The 13,577-nt window shown below is 43.3% G+C and overlaps 1 protein-coding gene across 3 annotated transcripts in view; it reads right to left on the bottom strand.

Moving 5' to 3' along the window:
• PTPRM (protein tyrosine phosphatase receptor type M) overlaps positions 1-13,577 on the bottom strand; it is a 605,094-nt gene that overhangs the window by 334,673 nt on the left and 256,844 nt on the right. For all 3 annotated transcript variants that reach the window (XM_031439160.2, XM_064481603.1, XM_031439166.2), the window contains exon 5: positions 8,150-8,265. In XM_031439160.2, coding sequence (XP_031295020.2) covers positions 8,150-8,265 — 116 coding nt within the window. The remainder of the gene's footprint in view (positions 1-8,149; positions 8,266-13,577) is intronic.

Raw genomic sequence — 13,577 nt, 5'->3', positions numbered from 1 at the left:
CAGTAACACTTGCATAACTAATAATCAGATACCCAGCACGTGGAAAGTGTGTAGCATACATGTCTTGAATGAAAGCAATCATTGGCTTCCAAATCTTAAGAATATAGAGAAACTCCATGAATTTGTCGCTTGTCCTTTGTGTTCAGTGGACATCACTTCTTATAACAAAGAAAATTTTCTTTCTGCTTACACAAGAGCCAATTCCCTTTGCTTTGAATGCAGGGAATGAAGGGTGGGTTTTTAAAAGTAGGCAAAGATGGAGAAAAGAATAATGCTCTGCTTTATGATTTCAGTGTGTGTCCTCTGGAGGGACCACCTGGCTGCCACTGAGTGCCTGTCAGTGAGGTCTTCGGTCTTATCCAAATGGGGTCACTCTAGGCCTGAAAGCAGCATGATTGTTTTCATTCTGTTTCTATAGTCCCGAAGAAGTTTTTGAAATTAAAAGCCATCAAAAATCATCAATTTTTCCCTCCCTCCCTCTTTTCCAGGCACGTAATTCTGGATTAGCAGACTGAAAATCTCCTAGGACTGTCAAGGTGGCCTTAAGCAGGTACATTTACCTCCCAGCTAAAATATTTATCATTGTTTTTCTCTCCTTCCAAAAAGAAGAGAAAGACAAGGAAAAAACCAGAGATGCTAAACAGTGTCCAGACTCTCCAGGACCCCGGCTCCAAGGCCCGGATCACTAGAAGGAGACGGACGGGCAGGGTGCATTCTCAGCCCTCGATCAAGGGAGTTCCAGAGCAGGGCTCTGCCATTTTCTCTTCTTGTGACAGAGCTGTGGATTCTCGGAAGCAAGAGAAACAAACGAATATGAGAAAAGAAACAGAATAAATGCTTTCACGAGATGTGTGGTTTCTGGGTCCAAAGCAAGCAGTCCTTAAGATTAGTAATTGAGGCCTTTCTTCCTGCCTTCCAAAGTGAATCCCCCTGACCTGCAGTTTTCAAAGTCCCAGGTCACATCCTGGCCCAGAGTCCATCAGACTGCGGGGGATGCGAAGCTCTTCAGCTGGGGTTCCAGCTACTCCTGGTGCATCTGACCCGAAGCACCAGCTGCTTATACCTTTCAGTACGGAGATATGTAAAATCACAAAGTAAACCCTATTCATTAATTTCTCCCAGAATCCCCCTAGACATGTCATATGGTTTCATCAATGTAAAAGCAATCTTTACCTTTAAATCCAGGTAATCCAAAATCATGTAAGTTAAAACATACAGGGTTTGCTTTCAAGACTTCCAGACTGAATGTTCAATATCATAGCATATATATGGATATTTAACTGACTGAAACAATAATAGCTGTGACTTTAACCACTCAAAGTTTTAAGGAGCCAATGGTTCCTATAGCAACTGAAGATGGTCCTCTTTGTGCATTCCTGGTATTTTCTGCGACGGTAAGTGATGTTAAATTTATGCTTTAACATATAGGATCTAAAATACCCAAGTCAGGCTTGGGAGCCATCATTTTACTTCCTTTCACACCATTTTATGGCTTTTATATATAATAACAGAATTGTTCTGATACGTAGCTGTGAATTTTTTCTTTTCATAATCCAGAAATGAAACTAAAATCACCAAGAAAAGTTGACCAAGTGTACACATTCTTTAAGACAAAAGCCAAGGCAGCATTCCACACACATGAACAATTGTAATTTTAAATGCCGATAAAAGATGTCACGTAAATTGCCACAAGACGTTTATGAATCCAGGGTCTTTGTACCACACAAGAGGCATTATGGTTAAGGCCGCAGATTCTGGACGCAGATGGCCCGGTTCAAATTCCAATGTGCAACTGGAAAAAATCACTGAAACTCCCTGACCCCAGTTTCTTCTTCTACAAATGGGCACGTAAAACAGTTCTCCTAGGGATCAGTTAAGGGAAAAAATAACTGACTGTAACCTAGCAGAGTACTTAGCAATCAGTGGTGCTCAGCAAATGGAGTTATAGTTATCTTACTTCAAACATAGCTGTTAAAGTCAGCAATGTAAATACTATTAATATAATTCATATATTCTTTCATGAACTAACTTCCACAGGTGAGAGGAGCTATTTTTAGGAGAATCTTTTTAAGTTACAAAAATCTCCAGATTTTCCTTTTTCCCTCAAAAAGACCTAAAATCATCTGAGCTCAGAAGAGGAATGTGAGAAATCTATCAGGCTGGTGAAAAATACTTTTTTTCACAACCGAGTAGCTCATATCCAGCTAAGCGGATGACACAGCAAACACTCAATAGGAAAAAAAAAAACTCTAGGCCAGTAACTAAAAAAAATAATAACCCAAGTGAATATTTTTTTCAAAATTCAAGTTTCCCAAATTGAGAGTTCATACTGAATTATAGTCCATATTAAAAAAAATGTGTGGGTGGGCTTTATTCATCAATGACTATGACGCAGGTCTGCTATCACGGCGAGAACTCAAGGGCACCATCCTCACTGGAGAACAAAGACCATCCCTCAGAAGATGAACCGCAGACCTAAAACAACCATTTTGAAAGACCGAGTCTGTGCCTGTTTTCCTAGTCCAACTCCGTGCCTTTGGGACTCGCCAGGAGGAGACACGTGGCTGTTCAGGCACCTGTAAGCCGAGCACCACAAGCAGGTTTACTGAGGATTTGTTTTGTGACAGGCACTTTTCGAGGTGCTGGGTTGCACCAGTGTTTTTAAGAGTACTTCATCATAACACCATCTGATGTCCTTTCCCATTTCTATGAATTGATGCACCTTATGAAATCATTTTAAAATGCTATCCCTGTGACTTACTTCTAATAAACACCAAGCTAGGTTTGCTGAAGGAAAAAAAAAACAAAACAAAAAACCTCAGTTATGTTGTGCAATGATGCCTCTCAAGTTAACACAGATATGTTCACGGTAAATCTGAGAATATTTGGTTAAATGGCTAATATTTGAAATACAAAGTCACTCAGTGAAGAAAAATGTCCAAGTGACTAAATTTACTAATTTATAGATAAGCAAAAATATCTGTACATATAATTGACTTTCACTAGCAGAATGGAGTTGTCTGTAATAAGTATACTCACTGGATATACGACCATGTTAAAGTTCCCACCTCTGCTGGGCTTCTGTCTTCTCATAAACAAAATGAGGGATTTAGTTTGAAGACTGTTACAACCTCAGAAGTTATGTAATTTTGTGATTCTAAAAAGTGAGCTATTTACAAATAATTGGGCCTCTAAGATCTGCTGAGAAAAAGGATGATTTTTCCAGGTTTCCTTAACCAGCCGCTACTCACTCATCATGCACATGACAGTCACTGACTTGATCAAAGCTGCTATCCACCTGCTGGGGTGTTTTTTTTTTTTTTTGGTTTTATTTTTGTTTTTGTTTCTGGTGTTTTCGTTTGTTTCTGGGGATGGCAGTAATTAAGTTTATTTATATTTTTACAGGAGGTACTGGGGATTGAACCCAGGATGCTATCCACCTGCTGTTGAAAAGGCATCTCCACTGCCTCCTTGCCTCCACCCTTTGTCCTGGAGGCAAAACCACCTTCACTTCCTCCCAACTTTGGAGTCGGCTGTGGTAGCTGAGTTCTGTAGGTTGAATGTCTGTACCCTGCTCCCTCCCAAATTCGTATAATGAAACCTACTCCCCAGTGTGATCATAGAGGAGGTGGGGCCCTTGGGAGGTAATCAGACTTAGGTCATGAGAGCAGAGCCCCCAGGGTGGGATTAGAACCCTTACAGAAGGATGAAGGGCCCAGAGGATGCCGCAAAGATGCAGCAGGAGGACGGCAGTCTGCAAACCAGGTAACTGGTTCCCTCCAAGAACGTGATCTCAGACTGCCAGCCTCCAGGGCTATGAGAAAGAAATGTCTGTTGTTGGAGCCACCCAGCCTCTGGCACCTTTGTTACAGCAGCCCCAGCCCACCGAGTCCCAGAGTAAGACGAGTAAGGACTGGAGGAGCCTCTACAACGTGTCATAAGTGCACTGAAGGGCAGAAACTACAAATGCCTCAGATTGCACCGGATGCAGAGGAGGGCAAGCTGGCCCGTATTCCTTGGAGAAGATTGTGTACAGACCATCTTGAGGTTTACAAATGTCAATTCTAGCTCTGGTGATCTATTGAAAAGCTGAAATATGTATTATAAATATTAATTCCCAAGAGAAACAAGCACAAGGATGAAAGTAAAATTTTAAAGACTTAAGAAAGGACAATAGTAATTTTAATACAATTATACACGGCTTAAAGGGTCAATGACTGAATAAAAATCTGTAACTCAGAAACTGCCCCTCAGCAAATAATGTATGTAAGTCTTAAAATGAACATCTAAAATTCTATTTCCTCTTCTTAGTATCTTATATATAAACATACTCTAAGATATTTCAAAATATAGGCTCCACAAGTGATCAGAGAAAGTTAATAGCAAGAAATATACAGTCATGATCTAGGTGCCTGAATGGTTTTACAAGTACGTTTCATCTGAGTGTCTCCCATGGTGACAGTACAGCTTGCACAGATCGCCATGTCTGGTAAGACTCAGCAAGGTTCAATGCACATCAGTTCTGTACATAAAAACAGCATCACAGACGGTGCCCTCCTACCGTACGTCGTCTGGGAGGTGTTTTAAGTGCTCTGTAGTGTGAGAACGGATGCTCGTGAGCTGGGTTTTATCCTGTTGTTCCGTACTCTAGAAAACCTGATTCTGTGTTAGCAATGACCTGTGTGGCCCACGGAAGAGATGGAGAAATGGAAGCAGATGGGACACACCTGTTAATCATAAACATTTCTTCATTAGTGTCACCATCAGATTTATGTGTGTTAAGTCTTTGTGGAAGACTCTGACGTCAATCATATTTAATCTGTATCTTGAAACAATCAAACTACTGGCCATTTTTCAAAGATGTGGATCAAGACGTACATGTAATACAGATGGACTTTTTTTTTTTTTTTTTTTGTCAAGATGGCGCCTGGATGTTAATCATGTTCTGTCGGTCACGTCCAAATTCTTCTAACAAAGTGCTCGGTGCCTGCTGCCTAGTCACCTAGCTGTGGAAATGAGAAGCCAGCACTGCAGAGTGGAATTAATCAGTGGTGAAGAAACGGGGGTGTACTCTTCCCGGTTATGCCATTTACCTGCTTGACGCTGGACAATCCTGCACCTCAAACTCCTCATCTGTAAAGAAGTACAAGACCATGGGATACACCACGAAACTCTGCAAAAGGCCCAGGGGAGAACTCAGAAGATGGTGACCCGAAGTGCTGCCAGTGACCACACGCCACAATATCTACGTTCCCCAAATAGAGGATGGATTGTTGACTTCCAGATCTTGACTTACTATTGGGAGGATTCAAATGATAAAAAATTTTTTTCTCATTCAATTTTCTGCCTGAACCTTAGAATTATTTTGAGGAGCCAAGTGAGCTTGGAAAAGCATTTTTGAAAGTGTTAGAACATTAGAGTGTAAGGAAGAAAAGTCCATATTCATACTTCTAGACTAGAGAGGCCTGGTTTATGACTCCAGGTCTGCTTCTCCCATAACTTCTATTTATTTTTTATTGTTATCTTCTTTCTCAGTGGGGAGAGGTCATTAGGTTTATTCATTTTTTAATGGAGGTGCTGAGGGCTGAACCCAGGACCTCAGGCATGCTAGGCATGCACTCTAACCCTGAGCTATACCCTCATCCCCTTCTCCCCAGAACGTCTAAAGTATGGCCTGAAGCAAAGGGCCAGGGCCCGGCAAGGCAGCAGGAGGGCTGTGGGAAACCATCCCTGCTGCAATTCCTTCGTGCTGCTGGAAACCATCTCGCACAAAGACAGGTTAATAGAAGCCATCCTTGCAAGCGAAGGACACTAGTCATTTCATCAGCTCTTAATAAAATAAACATCTCCCCACATGATGCCTATCCAATCAGACGACATAAATTATTTACCACTAAAACTATTCCAACATCACAAAGACCCAGAAACCACACAGCAGGCTGAGTCCAGGGCAAACTAAGTGTCACTCAGAATTTCAAGGTCATCCCAGTTCTATGTTTATCATCACCCCACCTCGACACGACCCTTCTCGAGAGCCATGGGAGCAACATGCAGACCCCGTACATGGGAAATTCAACAGGACTGAGGCTACCCCAGACCAATTAAATCAGAATCTGGTGTAGACCAGACTTCTTTTTTTTTTTTTATAACTCTCCACATCGTGCCGTAGTGGCATCAGGACGGGGAGCTCTCCTTTAGCTACCCTCAGGGTGGTAGCCAGCTCTCTCCCCACTGCGTGATGCAGTCTCTGAAACAAAGCCTCCCACTTGTAAGAGGAAGCAGGCAAAGACCTCAGTTCCCAAGGGAGTGCTCAAGTTTAAGCAGGAGCATCCGAAGTCCAGGATGTCTGCAGAAACAAACAAATGAAAAAAGCAAACTGTACAGCAGAGGGAACTGCAGGCAGTATTTTGTAACAACCTATAATGAAAAAGAATCTGAAAAAGAGTGTGTGTGTGTGTGTGTGTATATATATATATATATATATATATATATATATATAACTGAATCACTGTTCTGTACACCAGAAACTAACACAACATTGTAAATCAACTAGACTTCAATTAAAAAAAAAAAGGCAAATGGTATTTTCAACTTGCCTGCAAATTCTTAGGCATGTCTAAGACCGTTGAGGCCACAGCTTAGACTTTATATTGTATTCTCTCAACATTAAAACAAATATCAAAAGCAAAATAATACTCTTCCAAGAAAAATTAAGACTTCCAGAGACATCAGAGACAAGAGTAGCTGCATTTTGAAGAGGCAGTTACCGCACTGGGAAAATGCCCGCTGCAGTCGGCTGTCCCCTCGGTTCCCATGGCTGGTCAACCCTGAGCAAACCGAACACTGAACACCCCCTGGCTGAGAAAACACTTCTCAGTCTCCAGCATAAGGGAGCTAAGACAACTGGATGCAGGATGAAAAAATAAGTCCTGAAGACGGGGACAGCAGGACGTGAGAAAGAAAAGAGAGTGACATCGAGGTAGAAGGGGAGAGCGCTGTGTGCAGAGGCCCCACCGGATTTCAGAAGCCTCCTCCAGAAGGCTCCCCCACTGGTCGACCCAGTACTGACGAAGCCTGGGACAGCACACTGGCTGTCTTCTACGTCCCCCAGAAATGGAGGGGTAAAAGGACCATTTACTCCAGTTGTGACGGTGAAAGGGAAGGAGGGATTTCAAACTGAACATCTCCAGGCGCATGTGACACATCTCCACGGTCGGGACGCCGAGGGTGGAGACACCGGTGGGAGGCGGGGAGCCGTGGGCCTGCAGGGAGCCGAAGCCACACGTGCAATCAGACGCGCGGAAGGGTCAGAACACCAGGCGGCTCGGCAGCAAATTAAAGGAAGTAAACAATCAACCAAAACCAAACCAAAGCAAACCCACTCTCGGATCTGGAAGGAAAGGCGGTAAAATGAACCCGAGTCAAGGTGGAGAACGAGCAGTCTGAAGATGAATACTCAACGAGAAGAAACCAGGATGAAACTGGAGGATTCTACACGGGAGACGGAGCCCAGAGGCTGAGAAGGGGGGCACGCTGGTTAGCGGGGACGGGTCACCTAGTCTCGCTCATTCTGCCAGAACCCGCCAGACCCTGTATGTGCCCCAAGACTGCCGGCCGTGCGAAACACAGAGTTTGGAAAATAAGAAAACAAGACCCACAAATAGTGATTACACTACAAAATGGCCACTTCAATGCTCAAAACTAAAAGATGGACATTTAAGTAATTCTATTAATTTCTAAGTTTGGGCTTATCTCGGTGGACATGAAAATCAGGAAACAGCCTGGAAACCTGTGTGTGTGTATGTGCGTGTGTGTGTGATTCTTTGAGTTTTCCTCAAGCGAAGAGGGTGGGAAGGGTCCTATGTTTTGGACTCTGACACACCGCTCGAAAAGTAGTCTGACAACAAGATCTTCCAGGCTGAGCAGATGCAGGAGGGAAATCGCGACGTACAGTAACTAGCCTGTCCAGAGCCCCTGGCAGCCCGGCCACTCGCAGTGGAGGAGGAGAGGAGGCAGATAAACCCCTAACATTGCCGCTCCCCCATCAGCGGGCTCTGGCCGACCGGGCTCTGGGCCCCATCCGGCCTGGGGGACCCGCACGCCCGCCGCCCATGGGCTCTCGCTGAACCGTGAGCACCAGTCGCTGTACCTGTAACCAGAGCCTGTCGCCGGCCAGGGTCCTGCCGATCGCGCTGCACTGGAAGGTGGCAAACTGGCCCGCGTTGACTTCCACGTTCTGAATCCGCAGGAAGTGGGGAGTTCTGGCTACACAGAGAAAGAAGAATTAAAGAGATTAAAAGTGGAGACCTGCAACTCCCATGGGACATGTTGACTCTATCTGCAATTTCGGGACTTTCTGCTTTGTTTACCTTTGAAGAAAATAAGGCTTTTGCCTCTAAGAGCTTTAAAGACTGCATTCTGATGGTAAAAGGTACTGTGGAAGCCTTTGGTGTGCTCTGGAACAGAACACACAGCCAAGCTTTCCAGGATAGAACCAAACAGAAAGAAGATATTTTATTGTTCCTGCTGTGCAAATTATCGGCGCTCAGCAGTCTTCTTGTAATAACAGATCTGTATTAATAAAGATTATACTGAAGTCTAATTGATGTTTTGAACAAAAACATATTAGATATTTATACTAGCAACATGAAAAGAACAGTAAGACGTTAAATGATGTTGCCAAGGAAACTTTTTAAGCCAAGCACAGAGCTGTGAGTAATATATATTTTAATACCACTAACTGGTACGCAGCAGTACTCGGGTAATATTTCCCAGCTACCAAAAATACCATCCCTATAGACAGACTGAAATTACGCTGGGACTGGGAGAGTGCCACACTTTTTGCTGATTCTTATTTCCAATTCGAGAAGAAAGAATGATTTCAACTGCTAAACAGCATTAAGTCTCATAACCTCCACTGTCCATGGGGGACAGCTGTTTAAATAAAAGGTAATTCTATTTGATCTGAGACACACAGACCAATTTCGGCAGCATGCTGAAAACACGTGTCAAGGAGCTGGAGTGACAGGAGGGGAATTCAATTTTACGGTAACTGCTACTTTTAGGAAAACGTTCCCCCATCACAACAAGGACAGAGCGGGAGGTTAGCAAGAGGCGGGGTGGGGGGAGGTCAGGAGGCAAAATAGGAAGAAAACAGGATGGTGGTGTTTTCTGGGAGGGATGGAGAACCTGTGCAACGGGAAGATGTTTTTTATGCCTTGCCCGTTTTCCCCCATGTCTTTAGACCACGTCTAGACACATTCAGAGAATGGCACCCCAACCTTGAGCACGCAGAGATGACAAACAAGCACTGATATTAGCCTGCGAGGAACTTAATTAGGAGTGGACAGAGATTACTACCCCAAAACCAAGAAAAAGGCACTTTAATATCAATAACACACAGAAATCCCCCGATATTAACTTGGAGACCTCCACCGGTTCAGACAATGTGTTCACGCTGCTTAGCGTGCAGAACGTCCTAAATAACTTCCAAAAAAGCAGTGTTAACTGTGAGGCATGGTTTCTAATACTAGCACACTAACTGAAAATGCAACAAACGGTTTCTCATTAACTTACTCAACTTATCTTTGGTCAAGAATGAGTCTAGGGGCAAAAGTCCCCAAATCGAACGTCTCTTCTACTCTCTGTTCCCGAGAAGCTGAAAGACCCCTTGTTTTTAGCAAACGGGAAAAGGCACCATTTTTTTGAACACTTCATGTGCCAGGAACAGTTACTCACAACTGTTCTGTGAGGAAGGCTTTTTTTCCCCCCCATTTTACACTTGGGTCCTTGGCCAGTAAGCGTCAGAGGCTGAGCTGACTGGAAACCGTGGTTTGCCCAGTCCCAAAGCCCAGGCACTGCCCACCAGGCCGCACCGCCTTGGCGACCTTGCAGCGCAGCGTCCGCCTTGCCCGAGCCTTCATCCTACCGAGAGCAGCTCCCTGTCACACTGTTGGGATTTCAGCTGCTCCAAAGGCCCTTCTCGAATGCTCTTCCCTCTAGAAAGCTTCAGGGGTTCTCCTGGCTTGCTGTGGCACCCCCACAGTGTCACCTGTCCCCCCTCAGACACAACGTGTACAGCCCTGGGAGGACGACACGCCCTGTTGGGGTTGTCGGGAATACACTGTTGCCTTAATCACCTGTGCGTGCAATGAGCAACACTCGGGGTCAGTGCCTCCCGCGCTGCAGACACTTAACGCCTTAAGTAACCTGAATTCACGTTATTTAATTTAATGAATACAGCCCCCAGCCACATCCTTGAAAGCTGTTTATTTGTGATTTTGACTTCTGGAGAATTCTCCTCTCCCACCTCACCTCTGACACAGTGAACAAACTGACTATATGAAAATGTATGGCTATGATTATTTTAGATTAACCGGCACCAGAGGTCCCCAGCATTCGTAGAGATCATTAAGAACCTGAGATGTGACTAAATTAACAGGACTACTTCGGAAGCCGGAGAGCTGTTTTCTTGCTGAAACATATGGGTCTCTAACACAGGTCACTGTGGGGCACAGGCTGCTGTAACACACTGGGTCTCTAACAGGTGTTAGGTGTGCAGTCAGCTCTCCTGATAACTTGGTTAAAGGCGTGTTATACACTCAAGGCCCTGGTCTGCAGTGTCACCCCACTTGGTTAAGCCCAGGGTCACTTCAGAGCCTTGCGGAAGCGTTGTTAAGTATTTTGAGTATCATCCTTGGTATATACCCATTTAGTTAAGATACTAAAAATTAATAAAGAAGCTGTGGTATACTTATACGATGGAATACTATCCAGCCATAAAAAGACAACATCATGCCATTTGCAGCAACATGGCTGTTCTTGGAGAATGTCATTCTAAGTGAAGTAAGCTAGAAAGAGGAAGAAAAATATCATATGTCACTCATATGTGGAATCTAAAAAAAAGAGGAGAAGAAGAAGAAGAAGAAGAAGAAGAAGAAGAAGAAGAAGGAGAAGGAGAAGGAGAAGGAGAAGGAGAAGGAGAAGGAGAAGGAGAAGGAGAAGGAGAAGGAGAAGAAGAAGGAGACAAATGAACTGAAATATAAAACAGAAACAGATTCATAGACATAGAATACAAACCTGTGGTTGCCAGGCGGCAGGGGGTATGGGAAGCAACAGACTGGGAGTTCGAAATTTGTAGATACTGACAAGTCTATGTAGAATAGATAAACAAGTCTATACTGTGTAGCACAGGGAAATACATACAAGATCTTGTGGTAGCTCATGGCGAAAACGATTGTGGCAATGAATATATGTACGTTCATGTATGACTGAAAAGTTGTGCTCTACGCTGGAAATTGACACAACATTGTAAACTGACTATAACTCAATCAAATAAAATTAAATAAAAAACAAGGAATTCTCAAACTAGCATAAAAACATACTAAAAATGAAAAAGTCTCCCCTAACTATCCATTAAAAGATTTCTACGTGCCACTCACTCATGTCTCGGGCCGTGGCTCCCTCCCCTGCACCACACCTGTGACTGCTCCTTCCTCCTTTTCCTCCCTCCCCACCTCCCAGGGCTGCCAAAAGTTTCCAAATCCCTCTTGCTTTTCTCAGGCACTACATTTGATTTCCCTTAACTTCTCTCAACCAGAAGGGCTCATCGGGGTGTCGCGGGGACAGCACAGCCCTGCGTCCACCTCTCCTCCGGTCCATACAGGGGTGCAGGGAAGGTTCCCTTTCCGGTGGCGGCCTTTCTCCTCCTGTGACCATCATCGGAAAGAGACCTGCAGCCCTGCGAAGGCCCCACACTTTCTGATTAGCACGCGGGTAAAGCTAAAACATATTCAGTGTGGAACATCAAAGTAAGCTTCCCACGGACTAAAAATGAATTTCATTATTGAAATTTTTAGGTTCATTCTTTATCAGGCGTGTCAGGAGACTTATTTTGGAAGAGCAAGGGTGACCTACCCACGTAGTTTTCTTTTTTCTAATGTTATAACGTATTTCTGAACTGCTGGATATTAGCATAATTTATGCATAATTGATGGCATTTGTAAGTTTTTTCATAAACGTGAACAGCCTATATAATCTTTTGTAAGGTGTAAGAGGCCTGGATTCTCCCTGCCTGGTGCTATGAACCCTGAAGCTGTTTTCAGTTGGGAAGCAGCGGGAGGCTGATACTATTTTGAGAGTGGGATTTTGGCACATCGGTGTTCCAGCATCAATACTTCAATATAGGCTCTTACTACCTCTGAACAGAAGTGAAAGTTCCTAAACCCAAGCCTTAGTGGGAATTTTTTTTTTAATTTGCAAAATAGGGATTAAAAAAATAGCACCTCTTTCATAGACTTGGAATACAGATGAGAGAAGATAATGCCAAGTCATTCTGTGTGCCTGGTACTTAGCCTCAAAAGGGTTCATTATTATTTAAAATAACTGATCTATCACTGGAAACTGGAAAAGATCCCAAGAAAAAGAGCTCTCCAGCCAGAAAAGTTTCAAGCCCAAGCTGAGCTGCGTGCTCTGAACCTTGCCAAACTACCTTAACTTTAACACAGGGCACCATTAGAGTGGAAAATTTCAATCCATCCAATACTCGAAAAGAAAAATTCTCTCTTTCTCTGCAAATTTATAGACCCATTTGTCTCCTGGACACCCTTTCAAAGTGCTATGCCAGCTTTCTTCTAAAATCTGCAGGACTTCTAAAAACTAAACATCTTCCATGAATATCAAAAGGTTTTTAGTACAACTCTCCCATTTTCCTCATTTCTGCCATATTCTGTGGCTCCTTACTGAAAAAGAAAAAAAGTTTGTTTTTTTTTAAAAGAATAGAGGTTTTCGGGTTATTAATTGATCTCACAACAGCCTTTGATCCCAAAGCCTGGAATGATCATTGACCAGGATGCAAATTTTTTTGTAGATGTTTCGTATTATTGATTCTTCAAAGCCTGCCTCGAAATACTAACAACAAAATCAGAGAACAGTCATTTGCGAGATCAAAGTGCAAACCTGAAATGGACAAGAGCAGACTGTGCTGAACCCTCTTGTATTTTCATTTACATTTTAATGTAATGGCAAAGGTTGAGATAGGCTGGAGGCCCATCCACCCACCCGCCCTCCACAACTGCACCATCATCGCTTCTCTGTCTTTGGCATCAGCATCACAAACAAGGAAGCCAACTTCTGCTAAAAAGAATGACGGGGGCAGGAAGAGGGGGCTGGAGGGATAAACTGGGAGCTCGAGATTTGCAGATACTAACTACTATACACAAAATAGATAAACAACAAGTTCATACTGTACAGCACAGGGAACTAACTATATTCAATATCTTGTAGTAACTTATGGTGAAAAAGATGAAAACAAATATATGTATGTTCATGTACAAGTGAAGCATTATGCTGTACACCAGAAATTGACACAATGTTGTAAAGTAACTCTACTTCAATAAAAAAATATGTATACAAAAAGAATGCCTGGGACTGCTTACTCTAACGCTGAAAAAGAATCTATTTTGCAAATAATACTTTTTTTACTTTTCAAATGGACACTGTTAAATTACCCCATCTAAGAAATCAATCTATTTAGCTACTTAGGGTTACAATCTGCAGCTAATTAACTCTAGTGGGCC

This window comes from Camelus dromedarius, chromosome 32 (assembly GCF_036321535.1).
Source record: "Camelus dromedarius isolate mCamDro1 chromosome 32, mCamDro1.pat, whole genome shotgun sequence".
In the NCBI taxonomy this organism is placed as follows: domain Eukaryota; kingdom Metazoa; phylum Chordata; class Mammalia; order Artiodactyla; family Camelidae; genus Camelus; species Camelus dromedarius.
Note: the sequence above shows the minus strand (reverse complement) of the source record. Positions and strands in the feature narration are given on the sequence as shown.